Source organism: Colletotrichum higginsianum, chromosome 5, assembly GCF_001672515.1.
Source record: "Colletotrichum higginsianum IMI 349063 chromosome 5, whole genome shotgun sequence".
NCBI lineage: Eukaryota > Fungi > Ascomycota > Sordariomycetes > Glomerellales > Glomerellaceae > Colletotrichum > Colletotrichum higginsianum.
The window spans coordinates 587935-611319 of NC_030958.1; the positions used below are offsets into that span (position 1 = coordinate 587935).

Below are 23385 nucleotides of genomic sequence, written 5' to 3' on the forward strand. Positions count from 1 at the left end.
ATGACCTTCACCGCACCCGACACCAAAGAAGAGGTCACGTTAAGTTCTTCGTCAATCCGTGCAGGCGTCATGGAGTCCGACGGCACGCTGGCCAGCGGCTCCAACTACGAGCGGTCCATCGAGCTCAGCGCCGTTCCCGACGACAACAACAACAACAACAACACCACTTGGTCGCTCAAGCACAAGGTCGAAGCCGTCCGGGAGAGGGACCAACGCTCCGGCTTCCCGGCCCGCGAGCTCGGCGTGACATGGCAGAATCTCACAGTCCAGGCCGTTAGCTCCGACGCGTCGATACACGAAAACGTTCTCACCCAGTTCAACATCCCCAAGCTCGTCAAGGAATCCCGCCACAAGCCTCCCCTGAAGACCATTCTCGATAACACGCACGGATGTGTGAAGCCCGGCGAGATGCTCCTCGTCCTCGGACGCCCGGGGTCGGGATGCACAACCTTGCTCAACATCCTGGCGAACCACCGCCGGGGCTACAGCTCCGTCACCGGCGACGTCCACTACGGCTCCATGACCGCCGACGAGGCCCAGCAGTACCGGGGCCAGATCGTCATGAACACGGAAGAGGAGCTCTTCTTCCCGACGCTCACCGTCGGCCAGACCATGGACTTCGCGACCCGCCTCAAGATCCCCTTCCGCCTGCCCGAGGGCGTCGCCTCCGACGAGGAGCTCCGCGTCCAGAACCGGGACTTCCTGCTCGAGTCCATGGGCATCCAGCACACCTTCGACACCAGGGTCGGCAACGAATACGTCCGTGGCGTGTCCGGCGGCGAGAGGAAGCGCGTCTCCATTATCGAGTGCATGGCGACGAGGGGATCCGTATTCTGCTGGGATAACAGCACCAGAGGTTTGGATGCCAGCACGTAAGTGGACTTTTTTTTCTTCCTTTCATTCCCCCCCTCCGTACTGTTTCCATGAGAAAAAAAGAAAAAATAAAAAGAAACCGCCGCTCGACGGAACGGATATCAATATGTGAACCTCGGTTGATCTGACATTGGAGAACAGAGCATTGGAGTACACCAAGGCCGTCCGCGCCATGACCGACGTCCTCGGCCTCGCGTCCATCGTGACGCTCTACCAGGCGGGCAACGGCATCTACGACCTCTTCGACAAGGTGCTCGTGCTCGACAACGGCAAGGAGATGTACTACGGCCCCATGAAGGAGGCCCGCCCCTTCATGGAGAGCCTGGGCTTCATCTGCTCCGACGGCGCCAACGTCGCCGACTTCCTCACCGGCGTCACCGTCCCCACGGAACGCGCCGTCCGCCCGGGCTACGAGAAGACCTTCCCCCGCAACGCCGACACCCTGCGGGCCGAGTACCAGAAGTCCGACATCTACCCGAGGATGGTGGCCGAGTACGACTTCCCGACCAAGGAGGACACCAAGGAGAGGACGCGGCTGTTCAAGGAGGGCGTCGCCGGCGAGAAGCACAAGCAGCTGCCCGCCAACAGCCCGCTGACGACGAGCTTCGCCACGCAGGTCAAGGCCTGCATCGCCCGGCAGTACCAGATCATCTGGGGCGACAAGGCGACCTTCATCATCACGCAGGTGTCGACCCTGATCCAGGCCCTCATCGCCGGCTCGCTCTTCTACAACGCCCCAAACACCTCCGGCGGCCTGTTCATGAAGGGCGGCGCCCTCTTCTTCGCCCTGCTCTTCAACAGTCTGCTGTCCATGGCCGAGGTCACAAACTCCTTCACCGGCCGGCCCGTCTTGATCAAGCACAAGTCCTTCGCCTACTACCACCCCGCCGCGTTCTGCATCGCCCAGATTGCCGCCGACATCCCCGTCATCCTCTTCCAAGTCACCATTTTCTCCGTCGTCCTCTACTTCATGGTCGGGCTGAAGACAACGGCTGAGGCCTTCTTCACCTTTTGGATCGTAGTTGTCGCCACCACCATGGTAAGTAGTTGGCCGCAGCTGTTTCCTGCTACTGATCTCCTCCTCCCCTTTACTTACACATTTCTAGTGCATGACGGCCATGTTCCGGTCCATTGGCGCGGGTTTCAAGACTTTCGACGACGCCTCCAAGGCCTCCGGCTTCCTGGTGAGCGCGGCCATCATGTACAACGGCTACATGATTCAAAAGCCCCAGATGCACCCTTGGTTTGTCTGGATCTTCTGGATCGATCCGTTGTCTTACGCCTTTGACGCCCTCATGTCGACCGAGTTCCACCGTCAGCTCATCCCGTGTGTCGGGCCGAACTTGGTGCCGAACGGCCCCGGGTACACGGATCCGGCGCACCAGTCTTGCGCCGGTGTGGCGGGAGCCATCCAGGGAGAGACCTCCTTGACCGGCGACCAGTATCTCTCGGCTCTTTCGTACAGCAAGAGCCACGTGTGGAGGAACTTTGGTATCGTCTGGGCCTGGTGGGCGCTCTTCGTCGCGCTCACCATCATTGCCACTTCCCGGTGGCGCCCCTCGGCCGAGAGCGGATCCTCCTTGCTCATCCCCCGCGAGAACGCAAAGACCGTTCGCGTCCCTCGCGAGGACGAGGAAGCCCAGTCCTCCGAGGAGACCGCCGTCGAGAAGGACAAGAGCGACAGCGAGAAGCGGGACGGCGGCGACAACGACAACCAGGACCTCGTCCGCAACACCTCCATCTTCACCTGGAAGGACCTCACTTATACCGTCAAGACCCCGTCAGGAGACCGCGTGCTGCTCGACAAGGTCAGCGGCTGGGTACGGCCGGTAAGTCATCATCATAACAAACTGCTATTGGGATACAACGGGAGAGTCAATAATGACTGACTTTTTAAAACTTGTAGGGCATGCTGGGCGCCTTGATGGGCTCGTCCGGCGCCGGAAAGACTACTCTCCTGGACGTCCTCGCCCAACGCAAGACGGACGGCACGATCCGCGGCTCCATCATGGTCGACGGCCGCCCCCTTCCCGTTTCCTTCCAGCGGTCCGCCGGCTACTGCGAGCAGCTGGACGTCCACGAGCCCTACGCCACCGTCCGTGAGGCCCTCGAGTTCTCGGCGCTGCTCAGGCAGAGCCGCGACACCCCCCGCGCCGAGAAGCTGGCGTACGTTGACACCATCATCGACCTCCTGGAGCTGCACGACCTCGCCGACACCCTCATCGGCCGCGTCGGGAACGGCCTCTCGGTGGAGCAGCGGAAGCGCGTGACCATCGGCGTGGAGCTCGTCTCGAAGCCCAGCATCCTCATCTTCCTCGACGAGCCCACGTCCGGCCTCGACGGCCAGTCGGCCTTCAACACGGTCCGCTTCCTCCGCAAGCTCGCCGACGTCGGCCAGGCCGTCCTCGTCACCATCCACCAGCCGTCCGCCCAGCTCTTCTCCCAGTTCGACACCCTCCTCCTGCTCGCAAAGGGCGGCAAGACGGTCTACTTTGGTGACATCGGCGACAACGCCGGGACCATCCGCGACTACTTTGGCCGCTACGGCGCCCCCTGCCCCGAGGAGGCCAACCCGGCCGAGCACATGATCGACGTCGTCTCCGGCCACCTCTCCAAGGGCAAGGACTGGAACGAGATCTGGCTCTCCTCCCCCGAGCACGACGCCGTCGTCCGCGAGCTCGACCACATGATCGACGACGCCGCCTCCCGGCCGCCGGGCACCAGCGACGACGGCCACGAGTTCGCCCTGCCCCTCTGGGACCAGGTCAAGATCGTCACGCAGCGCGCCAACGTCTCCCTCTACCGCAACGTCGACTACATCAACAACAAGTTCGCGCTCCACATCTTCTCGGCCCTCTTCAACGGCTTCTCCTTCTGGATGATTGGCGACTCCGTCGGCGACATCACCCTGCGCCTCTTCACCATCTTCAACTTCATCTTCGTCGCCCCCGGCGTGCTCGCCCAGCTGCAGCCCCTCTTCATCGACCGCCGCGACATCTTCGAGACGCGCGAGAAGAAGTCCAAGATGTACTCGTGGATCGCCTTCGTCTCGGGCTCCGTCGTCTCCGAGGTGCCCTACCTCGTCATCTGCGCCGTGCTCTACTTCGTCTGCTGGTACTACACCGTCGGCTTCCCGAGCGACTCGGCCCGCGCCGGCGGCACCTTCTTCGTCATGCTCATGTACGAGTTCGTCTACACCGGCATCGGCCAGTTCATCGCCGCCTACGCCCCCAACGCCGTCTTCGCGTCCCTCGTCAACCCGCTTGTCATCGGAGTCCTCGTCTCCTTCTGCGGTGTCCTCGTCCCCTACTCCCAGCTCCAGACGTTCTGGAAGTACTGGATGTAAGTAAACCTATCCTTGTTTCATCCCTTCTCTCGCCTTTTTTTTTTTTTTTTTTAGAGATCACTGCTAACAATCGCCACCACAGGTACTACCTCAACCCCTTCAACTACCTGATGGGCAGCATGCTCGTGTTCGACGTCTGGGGCACAAAGGTCGAGTGCAAGGACCAGGAGTTCGCCCTCTTCGACCCGGCCAACGGCACGACGTGCGGCGAGTACCTGGCGGGCTACATGCAGGGGATGGGAGCAAGCAGCAACCTCATCAACCCCGACGCCGTGTCCGAGTGCCGCGTGTGCCAGTACCGCGATGGCAGCGACTACCTGCGGACGATCAACCTCAACGAGTACTACTACGGCTGGCGCGACGCGGCAATTGTCGTCATCTTCGCCTTCAGCTCGTATGCCCTGGTCTACCTCCTCATGAAGCTTCGCACCAAGACTTCAAAGAAGGCGGAGTAAACGGGCGCTCGCTCCCTTTCTTCATCCGAATTCTCATCACATACGTCAAATACCACACGCACCTAGAATACTCAAATCAACTACAGAATCTTGGATGGTGCAGCTCTCACGAGTGGCTATCAGGATTAATTAGCATTTAGCATCTGGTCTCATCGGCCTTTTTTTTTGGGGGTTTTCTGGCATCTCATCTCTCTCGTGCCGGGCTGGAGTTTCCACCACGGGGAGGGTTCATTATTGGGTAAAGTTAATAGATCTCATACTACGCAAGATAGACTGGACAATGCGGTTCTTTAAAATTTCATCCCGTTGTGACAATTTCACTGAGAGGTGAAGTAAGTGGTGATGAGACGATGTATGAGATTGAACATGTGTTGCAGTTAAACGTTCAGGGTGCTCCAACCCCACCTTTTCGAAACGGCGCGTGGGGACCACATCTCACCGCCATCAACCATCTTAAAGCTTAAGGGAAAAAATAGCAAGCACCGTCTTCTCCATAAACCCCCTCGACCCGAATCTCAGTTTCTCAGAAGGACTCCCCTCCACATCATAAGCCGACACCCCGGATCCCACGTAGTCCCAAAAGAAGTCATGCCTCTCAAAGGAATCTCCCCCGTCATCTCGCCCGACCTCCTCAAGGTGCTGGCCGAGATGGGCCACGGCGACGAGATCGTCCTCGCCGACGCCCATTTCCCGTCGCACTCCATCTGCCCGCCACACATCCCCGTGCTCCGCGCCGACGGTGAGTTTCCCTGCTGATCCTCAAGAAAATACTTTCCCCATGCTTTGCTTCCGTGTCCATGTCTCCCCCCTTCAGCCTGTCTCAAAGGACCCATTCCCCCTTCCTCGAAGAGCCAAATGCTGAGCCGCCGCATAAACAAGGCATCACCGTCTCCCGCCTCCTCGCCGGCATCGCCCCGCTTCTCGAGCTGGACAGCTACGGCGTCGTGCCGGTCGTCATGATGGAGGTCGTCAAGGGCGACACCTTTGACGCCGCCGTCGAGGGCGACTTCCGCTCCTCGCTCGGTTACGACGGCGAGATCGAGAAGCTGGAGCGCTTCGCCTTTTACGAGCGCGCCAAGAAGGCGTTCGCCATTGTCGCGACGGGGGAGACAAGGAAGTACGGCAACATTATCCTCAAGAAGGGCGTCACGCCCATCGAGGAGTAAAAGGCTCGCGAAACGGGGCATTATTGGGATTCGGAAGCTGTGATTGGGATCATGAAGGGGGGGGGGGGGGGGGGGGGGACTGCGGTTGTCCCGAGTTTTGTCTCCGCTCCTGATTGGCCGATAGACAAAGCAAAAAGCCTGACAACTTGTGGTCCCAATCGTTCAAGGATCGTTCCACGGAGCACAACGACTCAGGCTGTAATGGAGCGATCCCAGAACTCGTGGAAAAAATGTGTGTGCGCCAGTGAGGCCCGTCAGAGCGGCAGTTGTCTTTTCCCAGCGTGGCGGACTGCCGTCCATCAACTCGACGCTAAATCAACTCAACATCAGGAAGACATTAGATCTAGGCGAGTAGTAATTCGTGTTTCGTTCCTCAAGAATGTCCTGGACCTTCCTTGTCTTCGTACTACGATAGTCGTGTTTCTGTTTTCTGAGGCCAAGCGGAAAGCCAATCAAAAGTCGCATTCTCAAGAGGAACTGTGTTGATACGTCGATAAGCCAAATGCCTTTGGCGAGGCAGTCTCGACGCAGACACTGTGGGGATTTGATTCAGATACTAACATGTTTTAAGTTATATTCTCGTGAGTTTTGTTTCTTGAATTTTTAATATAGTAAAGTAATCCCAAGAAGGCTAATGAGAGCGCAAATTGATCCAACAGGGCAAACAACGCCACAACTACAGCGTAACCCTAGCTGCTCGACGTAACCAAGGCCTACATAAGGTTCTTCCTCAGGTCCGTGTTTTCCAAGTCAATGTAGTCGTGGCTTCCGTGGACGAACCGAGACCTCACTGCAGAGACGGCATTTCGTGACAGACGCTTGGCTTTCTTGTACTTTACACCCATCTGGTCAGCACGACCTGGTTGGTAGACAGGATTCAAATGGAAATGGAGAAAATAACCGCCGTCACCTAGCGGACAGTAGGGCATAGGAAACATACTGTTGTGTGGTCACTCTTTTTTACGACCTTTTTCTCTTCTTCAGAAGTCATGCGGACGACAACAGTGGGGCTGCGATTGAACTTGGTGTGCGACGTCAATTTGTCGTCGATACTGCCGTGGGAGAAGAATTGGAACGTCAGCAACCTCTTTATTCTCTTCTGCTTGTTTCTACTTTGTCTTGCCCGAGTCCTTGGCTGGACGCCGACCGCCAGAAATTTCATCGGTCTGTGTGAGCTCCAGTTGGAGTATGGACTAGGAATGTCGGAACGCAAGTAAATGCAGGTCGGGATGGAGCAACAGTCCAGGGGGGGCCGCTATTGGTATTCACGTACGCGAAAGCTATAGAGAAGACTGATGTAAGGGAGTCAGACTCCATCTTAAAATGTCTTCAAGGACAGAGAAGAAATTCTATCAGGTTTGGGAATCTCACTTGGCAAAGGGTGAAGGTCGGTGGAATTTGCAGCAGCGGGTTTGGTTCTTTTCTCTCAAGGCTATTTGTATTTCATTGTCAAAAGTTTAAATTGAAAAATATATATCCGCAGGCGATTAAGTGGGAGCCGCCGCAGGCTCATCTCAAACACTGCAACCGATGAGATGACCAATGGCACGTGGGCGTTGCAATATGAATAGAGTTTGATTGTCTCGGCAGCAAAACCCGCCGCCAAGCTCAAAACATAGCCTCATCCGCCCTCCCCTCTCCTTTAAACTGAGGTTGTTCTACCCGTATTACCTTTTTTATTCACGCCAACCTGCTGGTCTGTCTCCAACCAGCAATACATTTTCAACCGTCGACATTGTATCAACTCTGGATCCCGAGAACTGCTTCTTAGCTGGTTGATATAACGAAAACCAACCCAGCACAAACCTACACAAGAGCTTAATTTCGGTCGTCCGAGTGGTTCTCATGACTCAGTTCTTCGGATCGGCTTTCATCAGCCGGTTTTCACAACTGGTTCAACTCTACCACTCTACATCGTGCAGGTATTGCCAATTCCGTAACGCCAACCAGATACTTCGTAAAGCTCAACCTTTGGTGGAGCTACAAGGACTTTGAAAATACACGGGGAAACCAATGTTCTTGAATACTTCTTTTCTAACTTCGGGGTCCGTGGCCGATTCACGAGGCGATACCTTACGTCGGCTATCGGGCGCTGGTGTCAACCATCGTAGGGGCGAGAAGCTTTTCGGGAATTATACAAATAATAACTGAAAGACATCGATTCGTGGCTTTATTTACGATGCTCTTCGCAAGAAGCTAAACAGGCAAGACTCTATCCATCGATTTTAAGAAGGACTGGCTCTCGGAAGACTTTCGCACGCAAATCAGTCACTCCCACGCCAACAAAAACAAGCACCCAGCGACAGTCCGTATAGAAAATCCCGTCGTCTGATACACAGAATATATCGCTTGGGCTCTCCGTGTTGGTATCAATTTAATAGGTGTATGCGAGGATCTCTTTCGGCAAAGTGAAACGACAACTCAGTATATCTTTTTCTGATTATTAACGAATGCAAGGACAAATGCCACAGGGGCGTTCGGCCGCAAGGTGTCCTTATATATGGGGCAGCCTATTGTCGGGTCGGACTGAGGTGCCGTCGGACTGGCCGACCCGGCAGGGATCCGGTTCATGCGAATGTCGCCGGTCCCGCATTTCACCCCGGTATGCCCGGAAGCCCGGGCTGCGGTGTGGGCCCAGCCCCGTGGCAGCCGTCCGGTCGACTGGCCTGTTCCAACACTCTTGACGTACTGTAACCCAACCCTCGCACTCGCCATGCATATCCTGATCCTTTTTGGGATTTGAGCATGTTTGGGCAACTGTTTCCATCCTTCCTATCCATTTTGACAAGTTGTCCCGGGCGCTGGAAAGCAAAAAGAACACTTAATTGGAATGTCAACCTTCACACCGTCGTCCGTGCCTGACTTCGATCTTGAATAGAAGTTTTGTAAAGCACTTCCAGAATGCACAAAGAGACAAACTACCACAAAACCTCAATTAGAACGAAGAAAGAAAGACGGAGATCTTCGTCACCCGACATCCCTTTTTGGTCATTGGGAATGTCGGTAGAAACCCTTCTTGCAACTAACAAAGACGGGTCGGAAAGCCGGGTTACCGCCGGAAAAACAGGTCTGCGACGACAGCTATGTAAGCGTTATCGTCGTATAACGTCTGACTCTTGTCGAAGGACAGTCAGACAACACCATGAGGCCCCTCGGAATCAAAACGTCATCGACGAGAGCGGTGCCGTAACTGCTGCTATTGTTCGGGCCTCAGCGAGGACATACCGCCAAAGGGTGAAACTAGTGTCATGCCACATGCGGGTATCCTCACTTTTCGGTACCCTTTCTCGCCGGTCTTCTAGTTTGGGTAGTCCCACTGCCTGACCAAGGAGACATTCAAGTTACAGATCCGTTGTACCTGACGAAACTCCGGAACTGCAACACAATATACACCGGCGACACTTTGGTGAAGGGCTAACAGCCGTGGACCGGTACAGGCCGCATGGGAAACCCCCTTTCCTGCTTCCGATCACCGAAACCAGGGAGTCTAGACGTCCAGCATACAGTGTCAGATGGATGACGGGAACTCACGCTCCAAGAGCAAAAGGCGGCGAGGCAGGAGTACACATATAGTTCCTCTCGGCCCCCATCAGGCGGATGCATTCTGCGGACCAGAAAAGTCGGTCGCGATTGGATAGGGCGTCACTGCTACAATGCAGAGCAAGCAACCCAAAGAGAATTAAACATCCATCGCAACAAACTCTCAGTTCCCTTGCGAGAAAAGCGTGTCAAGCTGCAAAGAATGCAAGGACGATGGAGTCGCAGCCGCAGCCGAACACAAAAGCAAACCTTCCCGCGATCATCTCACGAAGGGGAATCCAGGCGTCGTTCGCCATTTACTATCCTCGTAGGGTGCCTCAGAGATGGCTCTAAGCACCGAGACCTGTGCTTCGCACTCTCCACAGAACTGTACATGCCAACGAGCATGCGATGTATGTGCGGTCCGAAAGTCTTGGGCTCATCTGGACAATACAAAGAAACCAAATCGAACCAAGATGACTTGCAAGCCCTTCACCAGAAGCTCCGTATTGAACATCGACCTTGACTTCTCACAGCGACGGCGAGATGTGGTGACTCCGGTCCGCACCCGCAAACCAGAACGCGACGCCCATCCCATCGCAAAATACGCGCTCAGATGCTTCCTGCATGACCGAGACTAGAACAGAGCTCTTCGTCCATCGGAAACCACGAGGTTGGACCGACGCGAAAAGCCAGGCGTCGACATGACACTTGGTGGATGTCAGGGCCATCACGACATCGTCTACCAACCGCACGAGGAGGCTTCTGTTCTCACGGATAGTCATCTCGCGCGGGGGGTTCCAGTACGGAACGCGAGCTCCCTCGGCCTTACTTCTCCTTTCCGAAAGTTGGACGCTTCAGGTCACTACTTTTATCCGGGACACATTTCAGGAAGACATCCGGCGCATGGCCGCCCGTCCTCCAAAAAACCCTAGAAGTAGCGTTGCAGCTCGCTGCTGACATTGTGTTTTCCCTTTGGAAGAAAAGGAAGAAAGGAAGAAAGCTCAGGTTGCAGATATTGCTTCACTCTGCTTCTACGACAGACACCAAGCTTGCGTCTCGACAACATCAAAGTGTTGCTCGAGAAAGCTCACGCGCAGAGAGAGGCAGCTGGGGCATCACCTGAGGAATGACATGGAGCCCCGGCCCAGTCAATTGCTATCGCGTCAACTTCAGCTTCGAGTCGCGTAATGCAGCCAAGCCAAGCCAAGCAGGTGGAACATTAAATGTGTTGATGACCAAAGTTGCTATCTGCGTTTGAGTCTGACGGGGTTTGGCTCACGGAATTCGTTGGGCGACGAGCGCTTATCACAAGATGGCCATTCGATATCGCTCAAAGGATCACATGTGGGCGGCCATCTAATGCATCCGACAGCACGGTGCCCCAAACCAGCATCTCGCATCCTAAGCCTCGCCCAGCCTCGCCTTGCCGACTTGGCTTTTCTATTATTTCAGTTCCAAATCTGGCTTTCGAAGGTGAATGACCCACAGGCAACCTTGCATGAGCAGCACGGCTCTCAGCAGTCGAACCCTGCGTGTGAATCGCCCAAATCCCAATTCCAGCTCAGGGGTTCACATACATAAATCATTGTTCGCCAAGCTCACCCATGCGGAAGGTCAACAGCAACACGGCTCAATGGCACTCTCCTCGATACGACGCACTATTGCGGTGCAGTTAATCTGCTCTCAGTGGCCAATCAGCCGCTTCAGGCAGAAGGCGACGGGGCGCGCGGCCAGATGCACACAGACGCATGTGGCTTGCTTGGCCCGAAGGGATGTGGATCAGAGACATAGCAGCAAGACAAAAGCCCGGCACAACCATTTTGGAGCCAGAGGCAAGCGCCAAAACCCAGCCAGCCGAGGGACTTTTGACCGTTGAGGCTGACCGCAGTGTAACAAGCCGCTCTTTTCCATTGTTCACATACGGCGCAAATCGTGAGCTTGGAAACGTCGGACCCGTGAAACAACGTCGCAGTAAACTCTCGAGGTCCCACCGACATTGCCACAGTGGACACTGGGCCACCGACCACGTTGTCGCGCAGACCACAGAGCGACCCGCCGCCGTCCGAACAAAGTTGATGTGTTGTGGATGGTGAGGGGGGAAATCCGGGGAGTCGCTGTCGTGTACGTAAAAGAAACCCGTCTTAGCTGCCTCCCTGCTTGCCATGTCGAGTATTGCTCTCGTGGTCGATTCCACTTCCCCGGAAATCAAAAGTCGTTGACTCGTTCATCATCGTGGCGTGCTCTGGACTTATTGGGTTGCGCTGCACTTTGGCACGCGCTATTAGTAACAACAATTTCCCCGCATCCCCAGTCGACCGAGTGACCATCATTGACAAGTTACAGAGGGGGGGGGGGGGCTTCTGTCAGCAGTGGAGTAGGGGGGTGCTGAAGGATTGCTCGCCTGGGTCACCAATCGCGTGTTCGACCGGGCAGTTCGGGTTCCCGTCGAGATGGGGGGGGTGGCCAAGACGCCATGGCTTTTCTCGGCCTTGCTCGGCGCGTCCAATCGAGGCTGCCATCCAAACGGATCCGAAGTCTTTGCTTTGGGTCAAGCTTTGGGACCTGGACGCCATGAAATGCCATGAAATGCCATGAAATGCCATGAAATGCCATGAAATGCCATGAGATGCCATGAGATGCCAACGTCTTGGAGTCTTGGGGGGTTTCAACGTCACGGCTTCGACGTCGCCGCGTCGCGCGACAGGCCGGACGACACGACAACCGACAAGACACGAATGCGCCGGGCAATTCTGAGGTTATCGCGAAACAGCTGGGCAGACTTTTAGGCAAGCGACAGCGTAGGTTTGAATTGATGTTAAGCGACTGTGCCTCTCCAAAGTGCCGCTAGGCCAGGTGTGATGGAGGCTCTTGGCGTCAGCGAGCGGTGGCGATGGAAACGAGAAGTCAAGTTTGCGTGCGCTGGTGGCATGCGCAGCAGCTTCGCGGCGAGTCAACGTCTGGTGTCTGGCAGCCGGCGCAGTTTAGTAGGCCTTGGCTCGCGTCAGTCAAAACGCCATTTCAACAGTTTGGCCGACTTACAGCCCGTCCCTAGCCGTAAATGTAATGTCCATGATAGCCTGACGCATCAGTGGTCACCGATCGATGTCAGAGGGTGTAGCGCCGCACTGCTGCTCAAACACGACAGAGATAAGCATCGGAAGGGTGTGGGACGCGCCAGCGTCAGTGCCAGCGTCAGTTGGACCAAGCTCTAGTGACACATTGAGGCAGATACCCGAAGCCACGGGGCGTCCAAAGGGATGGGGTGGCACGATGCGAGACAAGAGATGGACCGGGGCTTGGCCGCATCGGGAGGTTCGAGGCAGTCGCCTGAATCGTCATTGAAGGTCGTGCATTGGCGCGATGGGGGCCGGCTTGATGAAGTTATCATGACAAAAGCAAGAGACATGGCGAATGACGGCAGGGCCGAATCTGGTATCGGTGACAGATATCGCATCGAGGCATCATGGGCTGGAAATGGCGACAGGAGCACGTCAATAGTCTGTTAGCAGATGTGTATGACACAGCATGTGCCATACAGGATGGGGCCTGGAAAGTTTGTTATCTTTGCCGAGACTTTAATCCCCATATATTCCACCGGTGGGAGAAATGTGTGTATCGCAGACCAATTGCAGCAGGCGACGATGCATCCTCCCTTGGGTAAAGAGGAAGCAGGGTGTAGGGGCCTCCACCAACAGCGGCCGTTTGGTGTTGGCGTTGGAGTTGGGCCACGGCACAATGAGTTCGTGTCGCCCCAGATTGGCCGGGGATCGAGTCGTTGGACGGTTTGGCGCAATCAATCAGAGTGCGCCCCCAAGTGGTGTTGGCGGTGGGTTGGCTGATGGTTCGAACAGGGTGTCGGGTGGTGATCGGGAAATTGGGGGCTCTGAGGGACCCGAGGGGGGGTCGAGTGACAAGTCGAGAGGTTCGAAGGATAAAGGGTTGATTGATGATGGTACCTACATAGTACTTAGGTAGAGGGGCTGGTTCGACGGCGCGGCGGCATTCTAGAAGGACTCTTCGGCGGCTTTAGCGCCTGTCTCCCTGTCTTGCCCTCCCCGCGGCATCGGCCCCTGCGGAAGCCCAAAAGCGCGCCGGAAAAGTCAATCAGCGACGTGTGTGACATTGGATTGTCATCTTGCGCCGTACTCAGATGGGTAAATAGATGGAGGGCTAAGGAGCGAGGGGTCCACGATTCGAAAGGGACGAGAACTCGAGATGGATGGATCCAGGATGAATGAACGGACGGATGGGTGTATGGATGCCAGACGCAGGTGCCGGGTGTTCCCCAGTGAATGGGGCAAAGGGCCAAGACGCAAAAACAGGCAGGAGGAACGCTGGAAACTTGATGGCCGGGAAGACAGGAAGGTTAGCCGCGAAATGGCGTTATATTGCATCCGGGGAGTCTGGCGAAATTGGGCGCGATGGGATTTTTCCCAGGGGCGGGGAAGCGACTCGGAGGATCAACTGTCGATGTGCAGGCAAGCCTACGGCCCCAAGACGGAGGAGAGAACGAAGTGGCCCAAGAGAGACAGAGAGAGAGAGACAGGGAAAGGGAGAGCGAGAGAGACAGAAAGAGGTCTTTGGCCAGTTGCGAGATTCAAGCAATAGCGCCCAGTCATGGTCCTTCCCGAAGAGGAAGCTGCTCAAGATTCGGCTGGAATGTGAGGTACGGCCAAGACGCCACCATGTGAACCAAGCCACACAGCCATGTTCCAGAAGATCTTGGCTGCAGCTCGGTAGCGCCGGGAGAGAGCGATAGCATTGGACGTTGTAAGATGGTTCGCGTACAGTTTTTTTTTGGGGGTACGTATCGGCGTGATGCAGGACAGCCTGGAAACACCATGTCAGGTCGGGGAGGAAGAATAAGATGGGAGAGGATGGGGATAAGGATAAGGCGAAAAAAGGGGTACGAGAACCGTGTGCGCTACGGCGAAAAAGAGAAGAAGAAACCTGCCCCATCCAGACACAGGCATGCAAGTCCCCCTTCTATGCGAATGTACTTCAGGTATCAGTGAAATAAGGTCAAAGGGCATGCAGGATGCACCGAACGGAGTGGAGACAGACACTTTTCTCCAATCGGCTCACACTCTTCCTCATCCTCCCTCTTGTCATCAACGCCGTCACGCTGAAGGGTCCTGCTTCCAGGTAATCAGTTTGTCACCCACGCTTCCTCTCCCTCTATCTCTCAGTTTTCCATCTCACTCGAGGTATTGCTGGTTCATCGCGTCTTCTCGCATTGGCCACTTGTCGCCCCATCGCCCACGCTCTTACCATCTCATTTTCCGGCATCATGGATCGACCCCAGCAAGAGGCGGGTACCCAGCTGATAGCGTAGTAAGTCAAGCCCCGTCCCCTCTGCTGGTCCAGGCTTTGTCCTTGCCAGGAAGACCAGGCCCCCCCCCCCAACCAGAGGACCGGCACCGTCCCACCCCCGCGCGCCGCTACCAACTTCAATTCGCCATAGATCCATTCTCTCTCCATGGACATCACTGGCCACCCGGTGCTCTGCAAAATGTCGCATCCATCCAATGACCAATGGTCTCCGAGCCAAGAACCACCAAACGAGACGACCAGGTCTCCTAATCACTTGGCAGTCACCGTGCCGTCTCCACCTTCTGCTCTCAGAAAGCTTACTGGCTTCGCCAAGCCGCCGTGATGTCCCGGATGGGACAGAAAGTCCGCGTCGCAGGACGAGAAAGCTGTCTCTGGCACATGAACCGTGTCCGTCGTGACGCGTAGGCGGCCTCAAGTCCTCCCTCTACAGTTACTGACTGCCTGCCCAATCGGTTGTGGATTGTCAAGGACGCTGAGTTGCGTTGGGAAGTGGTGTTCCACAACCCGAGCGAGGAGGGTCTGCCTGTCTGCCTATCAACCTTAGTAGTGCTGATGCACCCAAATGTCGAGTGACATCAACCCCTCGCCTGAGTCGAGGCGACAACGTCCATCGGCGCACCATGTCTCGACGATGATGTCTCCCAGCCGATTCCTTGCCTTCTTCGCCTTCCACGCAGCTTCTATGACTTCCGAACACCCACATTGATAGGCACATGCGCATCCGCCATCCGCCATCCGCACCCTCATCATGTACGATGAAAGTGTGAAGCTCCCGCCCGCCGCCGCCTCTTGTCGTCCCCTGTTCCCCATCCCATCCTTTCCCCCCCGTCTTACGGCTCACCGACCGGTCCAATCGCCGCCAAGATCACGCTCGGGAGTCAGTCGTTTGTCTAGACCATCGGCCACTTTTCCTACTGCTCATGGTGCGACTGCGTGCCAGCGGCACAGCCGGATAAGGAAGCAATCCTGGAAGCAGAGAGCTGAAGACCACGAAGCAGGAAGGGGAGAAAAGGAAACGGCGGAGACTAAGGTGAGTGAGATGGAACGATGAGCGAAGTACACTTCTTACTCACTTCTTGATGTACCTGGGTAGGTAAGTTGGGTTGCGGCAGGAAGGAAGGGGTGCGCCCCCGCCACACCACCACCCACATTCCCATCCAAACCGGGAAGGGGGGGGGGGGGGGGGGGACCTTGCCGATGCTGCAGCTCTTCCCATCCGTTGGATCGCTCGAAGTCCGGCGAGAGCGTTGGTTGGCCACCATCCCTTCCCTTCTTACCTTCCAGCTCTTCGCCCGGCCGTGGGCACCTTCTTCACGAGATAGGTTCAGGGTACAGAGTACCTACCGACTTTCACCTATGCTGCGCGTTCTTTTTGACTAGTCCCCTGCCTAAGGTAAAGTAGAACGTACCTAGTATTTCTTATCCCGTCGTACCGTCGTACCTACCTGGGTACTAGTGGCAGGTTCCTTCCTGCCGTACCCCTACACTTGCCTCCGCCCGCACCTTTCTCCCTTGGGCCTGGTGTGCGTTTCTTTGCCTGACATGGACATGGGGGTGACCGTGGAGCATCAGGTCGAACATGGGAGCATGGAGGAGGACAGGCTGCACATGCGTGCCTTGCCTTACCTTGTGTAGCCTCCCCGTCTCTCTGTCGCTGCCTCTGCCCTCTGTCCCAACCTTTATTAAAAGACATCCCGCGACGCCATCCAGTCCGTCGTTCTCTTTTGTCCCTTCTCCTTACCCCTCCTCCCTACTCTTGTAGTACATTACAGAGTAACACTCCCGTCTCCTTCTCTCCGTCGTCGACCAAGGGTATAGGTCACGACACGCGCCAACGCGCTCCTCTTCAACTTTTCTTCTTCCCTGAAGACAGCCTCCCAGTTCTTGCCTCGAACCATCGAGCGATCCTTTCGCCATGTCCAAGGAAGATGCCCAGGTCGGCGTGGTGCCCCCCACGTACGACTCCGAGAAGGGTGCTCACAACTCTGTCGGCAATATCCACGAGACCGATAACCGCGAGGACGACTTCAGAACCCGCAACGGCCTGAACCTTCGCAGTTTCCAGCGACGTAAGTATTCCCTCCCGCCGCAGTGGCCGCTTCTCGTTGGCGTTGATCTGCGTTTGCGACTTCGCACCGACTGAAGTCTGATTCGACTGGCGTCACCGAACCCCCCCCCCCCCCCCCCAACGCATACGGTGTGTGCTGACATGTTTTCCAGGTGATGAAACGACTGTTGGTGGCGAAGCCGAGCTGGACCGCTCCATGAAGCCTCGTCACTTGCAAATGATTGCCATCGGTGGTTCCATCGGTGCTGGTTTCTTCGTCGGTTCCGGTTCTGCCCTCACCAAGGGTGGTCCCGGGTCTCTCCTCATCTGCTTCCTCATCGCTGGTGTCATGATCTTCAACGTTGTCTACGCTCTCGGCGAGCTCGCTGTCCTGTACCCTGTCTCTGGTGGTTTCTACACGTACTCTATCCGCTTCCTCGACCCTTCCTGGGGTTTTGCCATGGGCTGGAATTATGTAGGTCTCCCGCCGCGACTTCTTCAACTTTTCATATCCCAGTCTCTAACGTGCTGCCGCAGGTCTTCCAATGGGTCATCGTCTTACCACTCGAACTAACGGTCTGTTCCTTCACGGTACAATACTGGAATAAGGAGATTAGTGTCGCCGTCTGGATCACTGTCTTCTGGCTCTTCATCATTATCATCAACGTTTTTGGAACTCTTGGCTTCGCCGAGGAGGAATTCGTCTCGTCTGCCTTCAAGCTCATCGCCACCGTCATCTTCATGGTTGTCGGCCTTGTTCTTATCTGCGGTGGCGGCCCCGAGGGTGGCAAGTACGACGAGTACTGGGGCGACCGTCTCTGGAGAGACCCCGGTGCGTTCCAGAACGGCTTCCGAGGCTTCTGCTCTGTCTTCGTCACTGCCGCCTTTGCCTTCTCCGGTACTGAGCTTGTCGGTCTGGCTGCTGCCGAGTCTACCAATCCTGCCAAGGCCCTCCCCGGTGCTATTAAGCAGGTCTTCTGGCGTATCACCCTGTGAGTAGTCAAAGTCTACAGACCTTCTGCCAAACGCCACTGACCAATTTTATCAGCTTTTACATCCTCGGTCTCACCTTTGTTGGTCTTCTCGTCAGCTCCACCGACGACCGTCTCCTGAGCGCCGACAACCCATACTCTGAGGGTGTTTCCCCCTTCGTTCTTGCCCCTCTCGACGCCCACCTGTGGGGATACGACAGCTTCATGAACGTCGTCATTCTTGTTTCCGTCGTCTCCATCGGTGTCTCTTGCGTTTACGGTGGCTCCCGTACCCTGACTGCCCTCGCCCAGCAGGGATACGCCCCCAAGATCTTCACCTACATCGACAGGTCCGGCCGCCCTCTGCCTTCCGTCGTCCTCAACCTTGCCTTCGGCGGGTTGGCTTACGTTCGCATGGTGTCATCTGGCGGTGTCATCTTTGACTGGCTTCTGTCTCTCTCCGGCCTTGCTGCCCTCTTCACCTGGGGCTCCATTTGCGCCGCCCACATTCGCTTCCGTTCTGCCTGGAAGGCTCAGGGACACACTCTTGACGAGATTCCGTTCCAGGCCATTGGCGGTGTTGCCGGTTCCTGGCTTGGTCTTATCCTGGTCTTTGTCTCTCTGATTGCCCAGCTCTTCGTTGCCATCTGCCCTCCCGGTAAGGATGGTTTCGCTTCCGCCGAGGACTTCTTCAAGGCCTACGCTGCCCTTCCCGTCGTTCTCTTCTTCTGGGCTTGTGGATACCTCTGGAAGCGCAAGGGTTTCCTGAAGCTTTCCCAGATCGATCTCGATACTGGCCGCCGCGAGGTCGACTGGCTCGTCATCCACGCCCACCGCGCTAGAGTTGCCGCTTGGCCCGTGTGGAGAAGATGGCTCAACACCATCTTCTAAGCAGTTTACGGATCTGTCAATGTCAGTGTCCCGGTCAAAGAGGAGGGTGGCATATGGTGTGCGTGTAAATACGAGATATGGTTGCGGGGGTATTATTAGCTTTGCTTCCCGTCATATTTTGTGTTTTTTGATACCTACCTTGAGTTTCTGAACTTGTAATCAGCCATGGAACCCTACTTCATGGGCTTCAATATATTGGTCTATTGAACTGTTTCTTTGTCATACGCGCGCATTCGTGAGGCTCGACTTCAAGTTCGCTTCTAGATTTTTGACTATACCTATCACGTCGTTGTCTGCTGTATTTTGGTTGTGATATGCCTTATGTAGAGTTGCTCAGATGATTGTTTCTCACAACAAGTGGTATGCGAGAATATGTATGTAGTGGTACGACGAGTCAATAATAGTGTAACTCAGCCCCGCATTTACAGTATTACGCATGTGTGTGTTCAGTAAACCACTTATGTTTCACTATCTTACATACTTGAACACTGCATGGAACCACATTTTTACATCTTGCAGGAGTCTATTTGAGGCCTTGAGGGAAGTGACAGGCGGTATATCTTGGTGCGTCTCTCCACGGTGGAAAGTGGGTGCAAGGAGTGGTTGTGTTTTGTCTGAATCGGTCTGTGTTTTTGAAGTCTGCTTACCTGGCCCAGAAAAGAAACCCAGGCTTTATGGTGTGGCTGATGTTAGGGCATGTGGGCTTCACGCGTTCAACGGGGTGTTCCGGACGCCACGGACGGGTGGTTGGACCGGATGCCGGATCGGGATCGGTTCGGCTCGCATCAGAAAGGGAATTATGATGGCATGCGAGTGTCTTGAACTCAATGCAATTCCTGGTATTTGGGGAAATGCACCTCTGCATGATCTGTCCAACTCTACAACATCAGACACTTTGACGCTGCGCCGGAGAGAGACGAGGTTCATCGTGGATAAAATGTCGCAGAGCAGGTCCCGGACAACCAGGATCGGCCTCGCCACCGGCGCCTCCGTGGCCATCGGGTCTCTCCTCTGCCTTTCCCAGGCCAACATCGTCCACCGATGGACGAGATCCATCCGAGCTCGAAGAAAGCGAGGTACCGCGCCCGTGCGAGTAGACGTAGCTCCTAGCGTCGTCTTGTCCTGGACGCGCTCTGATGCTCGTCATAGGTGAGACAAGGAGACTCGACGGGTTGCGCTGGCCCAGGTCTGCCTCGTCGAAAGAGAGACGTGACGAGGCGCGTCTAGCGTTTAACTGTCGTGGGAGAGGAAGCTGATCGAGTCGGTACTGCTGCATCAATTGTTAGAAAGCCTTACCAACCCTTGTCACTTGACACAGCGCAGAATTGATCCTTACCTCCAGCCCTTCTCCTCCATCTACCTGCTTAGCATCCAAAACCTTGGATACAGAGTGCGCGAGCAGCGCGCCGGCGCCGAACAGAGACGGCAGCAGGAACATGAAAACCAAGACTACGGCATGGATCGTTAGGATGACAAGCCCAACGACAGCCCTCGCGTAGTGGCCGGCGATATCCGGAAGAAAGGCGATGCAGAGGAAGTAAACGAGAAGCTTGGTCGCCGTCAGCAAGCCGGCGACCCTCGCCAGCGGGAAAACGCGCCAGGTGAAGCCGGCGACGAGCAGCTGGACGACCTCGCACGCGGCGAGCGCGAGTAGCTGCGCCAGCCCTGCGACCTGCAAGCCGCCCGTCGCGGCACCGCGGACGAACATGAGCGCGAAAGCTACCGTAGCGAACCGGTCCTGGCTGCGCGAGAGAATCCCCGGCGTCTGGAGGATGTGCTTAGGAGAGGAGTCGATGAGCAGGTAGCCCAGGTTGCGCGGGCTGTTCTGCGCGATGCCCCACCACAGCGCGGCGACGAGCAGGGCGACGACAACGGCGGCGACGGCAACGTGGTACGCCGGCAGGAAGGCGGCGAAGGTGAACTGATACGTCGTCCAGGCGGTGAGTGGGGCGAGGAAGTACGTCAGGAACACGCGCAGGACGGTCCAGGCCGTGCCCCGGAGGCCGTAGTCCGCCGTGCCCCGGAGGCGGCGAGCCGACTCGCCGCGGAGGAAGCCGCTGGTCAGAGGCAGCCTGTAGCCAAGCTGGACGAGGGCCGCGAGGGTCGCGAGGAGGATCAGTGACAGGGAGGCGACGTTGGCCCAGGTGCGCATCGTGACAGGGGCGCCCATGACCTGCGTCATGAGCTCGAGGCCGTCGGTGCCGCCGAAGGTGCCGTTGACCTCGTAGATGCCGTCCTTGACACCGTAGTAGGTGGACGTCGTGAGGATCGGGCCGCGGGGTATCATGAGGGTCGACCAGCTCGCCTTCGCGGCCACGGGGCGGAGGAAGCCCGGGTAGTCGAGGGAGAGGGCGGCGGAGAAGAAGACGTGCTGGAGGTACGAGAGGCACTCGGCGATGCGGGTGAGATGCGAGCGGGTCGGCTCGCGCATGAGGGGCCCGATCTGGAGGACGCTGTCGGAGAGGGAGGCCATGTCGGAGGATTCGTGCCACAGCGCGACGGCGAGGACGACGAGGAAGACGGCGATGGGGGCGTAGAGGGCGGCGTCAGCGAGGGACCGGTTCAGCGACGGGGTTACGTGCGCCTTTGCGCAGGCGTAGGGGAGGCCGTTTGCGTCCCGGAGCTGGAGCGACACGTCGAGGCTATCCAATGTCTTGGGGTTGGCGATCTTGTAGTCGAAAGCGTGGGTAGTGAGCGCCCGTTCGTACTCGGCGCTTCCGAATACCCAGCAGGAGACGTTGGCCGCCGTGTCTTCGTAGGACTCGAAGCCTCCCATGGAGGCGACCTGGAGACTGCCGGGAGTCCGCGGGGCGAGCTGAACGTCGCACGTTTTCTGGCCTGGTCGGCTTCCGGTTAGGTTCAGCCGGAGTAGCGCGGCGGCGCCGCCTTCTTGGACGTCGAGCGATGCCGTGAGGTCCTCGAGGTGAAGGCGCGGGAGCGGAGACACGCCGCCGCCGCCGCCGCCGCCGCCGCCGCCGCTCCGGGACAACTGATCGTAGCAGTCTTGGACCTGGACGTAGGCGGCGCATGTCTGTTGCGGGAGCGTGGCCAGCAGCAGGCCGACCAGGGTCATCCGGACGGCCTGTGGCGCCCGGCCAGCCGACGGGGACGACGAGCGTGACGGTTTCATGCCGATGTGCATGGCGTCCAGACCCGGCTGATGATTTCCAGTGTGTAGTTTTGGGAGCAGATCACCCGGATCGAGGGTTGAGATGTCAACTGCAGCCGCACAGTGTTTTCTTTTTTGCGAACCGAGGGGCATGCTGGATATGCCAACGGACGGTTAGACGAAAAGGGGGGGGGAGGGGGGGGGTCCATGACCGCCCAGCCAGATCTCGTATCAAGTGGGTTTCCGGCGCGGACAAATACGAGAACGCTGAGATGGAACAAGGATGATGCCGTAGACAGAAAGTAGAAAGAGTCCTGTACGCTCCGCTAACTCCACTTCGAGAACGTGACGGGCCAGGGTGCATTTTGAAAGAATTGAAGGCTATTCCAACATCTTGCGGCACGAGGGGCCTCTTAACTGGCGCTCCGGGCGGCCTTAGCCGTAGGTGCGGAAGAACGCCGTGACCGTTGTGGGGCCGGGTTTCGGCAGCTGTGGGGCCCGTTCGATCCCCCACCCGCCCACCGCGATTCGGATGGCTGGGCGTGGACGGCGAAGCTTCCGGGAGACAACTTTACGGTCAACAAACGCTGCGTTAGAAGTGAACAATCACAGATTGGGAACAATACACGGCCCTGGCTGCACAAACGCAACCACGGCGTTCCATCATAAAACGAGGTACATGTTACACTTTACTACAGCTTGGACCTCTCCAAAGGCAAGTCGACTTCGATGACGCCCTGAGCCGCGGATGCGATCCTCCAGATCTTGACGATTCTGAGGCCGGCCGAAGTGATCAGCGCCTCCCACTCCTTCTCCGTACGCTCTTGCGCAGACCCAAAAGCCATCATCCCCATGTCATAGCTGGCGGCGTGCGGGTGGACGGGTCCGTCGTCGTTCATCACATGGTCGTGGATCAGGATCCTGCTGTACCCGGGTCTCATGGCCGTCTTTTGCATCTGGAGAATCTTACGGGCTGGCCTGTCGGGCCAGTCATGGAGGATCTGGTGCATGTAGTAGGCGCGGGCATCTGGATCGTTGTCAGTCTCGGGGTGGGGACGGAGAAACAGGGAGAGTGGGGGGCAACATACGCTTGATGGGCTGTGGGGTGAAAAAGTCGTACGGGACCTTGTTGATACCCCTGGCGAGAGAGGAAGCCTTGTCCGCGAGGACGGAGGGGAGGTCCTCGAGGTACAGCCCGGACGCGGTCTCGGGATGTTTCTCATAGAAGCACTGGATATCCTGGCCAGCACTACCTCCCACGTCTACGAGGAGGGGCAGCTTCGGATCGTAGTCGAGGAGCCTGTGGCTGGGGTAGATCGATGTCCACCTGGCCTGGATCGACGTCGACGTCTTCTGCACGACGTTGAAGATCTCTCCCTGGTCGGGGTGCTCCTCGAGATACTTGAAAAGCCCGCCCCCGTAGTTGAAGGTGAAGTCAAAGATGGTCGCACGGCTCTTTCTGGGGTTCTGGTAGCCTATTTTGGCGAAATATTCCGGCATGTGGGTGCACATGGGGATGAAGTACTGGCGGCTGCCCAGCCTCAGCGACGAATTCCGCACCGGATCACTGTGCAGGAAGGAGACTTACTAGAACTCGGCCGTTATGCCAAAGTCCGGCTCGGCGAGCTTCATGCAGAACTGGGTCGGCTTGTATTTTCCATCGGGGGTCAT

At 56.8% G+C, this 23385-nt stretch overlaps 7 protein-coding genes across 7 annotated transcripts; 4 read left to right on the forward strand and 3 right to left on the reverse strand.

Annotated features, from left to right (window-relative positions):
* Positions 1 to 4674, forward strand: CH63R_07118 (ABC-2 type transporter; the record flags this gene model as incomplete). The annotated part of the gene is made up of 5 exons (XM_018302093.1): positions 1 to 872; positions 1015 to 1912; positions 1980 to 2702; positions 2780 to 4215; positions 4302 to 4674. 5 exons carry the CDS (start codon positions 1 to 3, stop codon positions 4672 to 4674), a joined length of 4302 nt encoding a protein of 1433 aa, XP_018156871.1.
* A 588-nt stretch (positions 4675 to 5262) lies between these two features.
* Positions 5263 to 5840, forward strand: CH63R_07119 (RbsD/FucU transporter; the record flags this gene model as incomplete). The annotated part of the gene is made up of 2 exons (XM_018302094.1): positions 5263 to 5413; positions 5554 to 5840. The coding sequence occupies 2 exons, from the start codon at positions 5263 to 5265 to the stop codon at positions 5838 to 5840; spliced, it is 438 nt and encodes a 145-aa protein (XP_018156872.1).
* Positions 5841 to 6553: 713 nt separating this feature from the next.
* CH63R_07120 (uncharacterized protein) lies at positions 6554 to 7002 on the reverse strand (the record flags this gene model as incomplete). The annotated part of the gene is made up of 2 exons (XM_018302095.1): positions 6554 to 6673; positions 6781 to 7002. The coding sequence occupies 2 exons, from the start codon at positions 7000 to 7002 to the stop codon at positions 6554 to 6556; spliced, it is 342 nt and encodes a 113-aa protein (XP_018156873.1).
* A 3993-nt stretch (positions 7003 to 10995) lies between these two features.
* On the forward strand, positions 10996 to 11298 carry CH63R_07121 (uncharacterized protein; the record flags this gene model as incomplete). Its single annotated transcript, XM_018302096.1, has 2 exons — positions 10996 to 11136; positions 11251 to 11298. The coding sequence occupies 2 exons, from the start codon at positions 10996 to 10998 to the stop codon at positions 11296 to 11298; spliced, it is 189 nt and encodes a 62-aa protein (XP_018156874.1).
* Positions 11299 to 16611: 5313 nt separating this feature from the next.
* On the forward strand, positions 16612 to 18605 carry CH63R_07122 (amino acid permease; the record flags this gene model as incomplete). The annotated part of the gene is made up of 4 exons (XM_018302097.1): positions 16612 to 16765; positions 16917 to 17218; positions 17281 to 17735; positions 17792 to 18605. 4 exons carry the CDS (start codon positions 16612 to 16614, stop codon positions 18603 to 18605), a joined length of 1725 nt encoding a protein of 574 aa, XP_018156875.1.
* Positions 18606 to 19491: 886 nt separating this feature from the next.
* Positions 19492 to 21747, reverse strand: CH63R_07123 (Integral membrane protein; the record flags this gene model as incomplete). The annotated part of the gene is made up of 2 exons (XM_018302098.1): positions 19492 to 19839; positions 19942 to 21747. The coding sequence occupies 2 exons, from the start codon at positions 21745 to 21747 to the stop codon at positions 19492 to 19494; spliced, it is 2154 nt and encodes a 717-aa protein (XP_018156876.1).
* Positions 21748 to 22406: 659 nt separating this feature from the next.
* On the reverse strand, positions 22407 to 23385 carry CH63R_07124 (O-methyltransferase; the record flags this gene model as incomplete). Its single annotated transcript, XM_018302099.1, has 3 exons — positions 22407 to 22741; positions 22803 to 23281; positions 23303 to 23385. 3 exons carry the CDS (start codon positions 23383 to 23385, stop codon positions 22407 to 22409), a joined length of 897 nt encoding a protein of 298 aa, XP_018156877.1.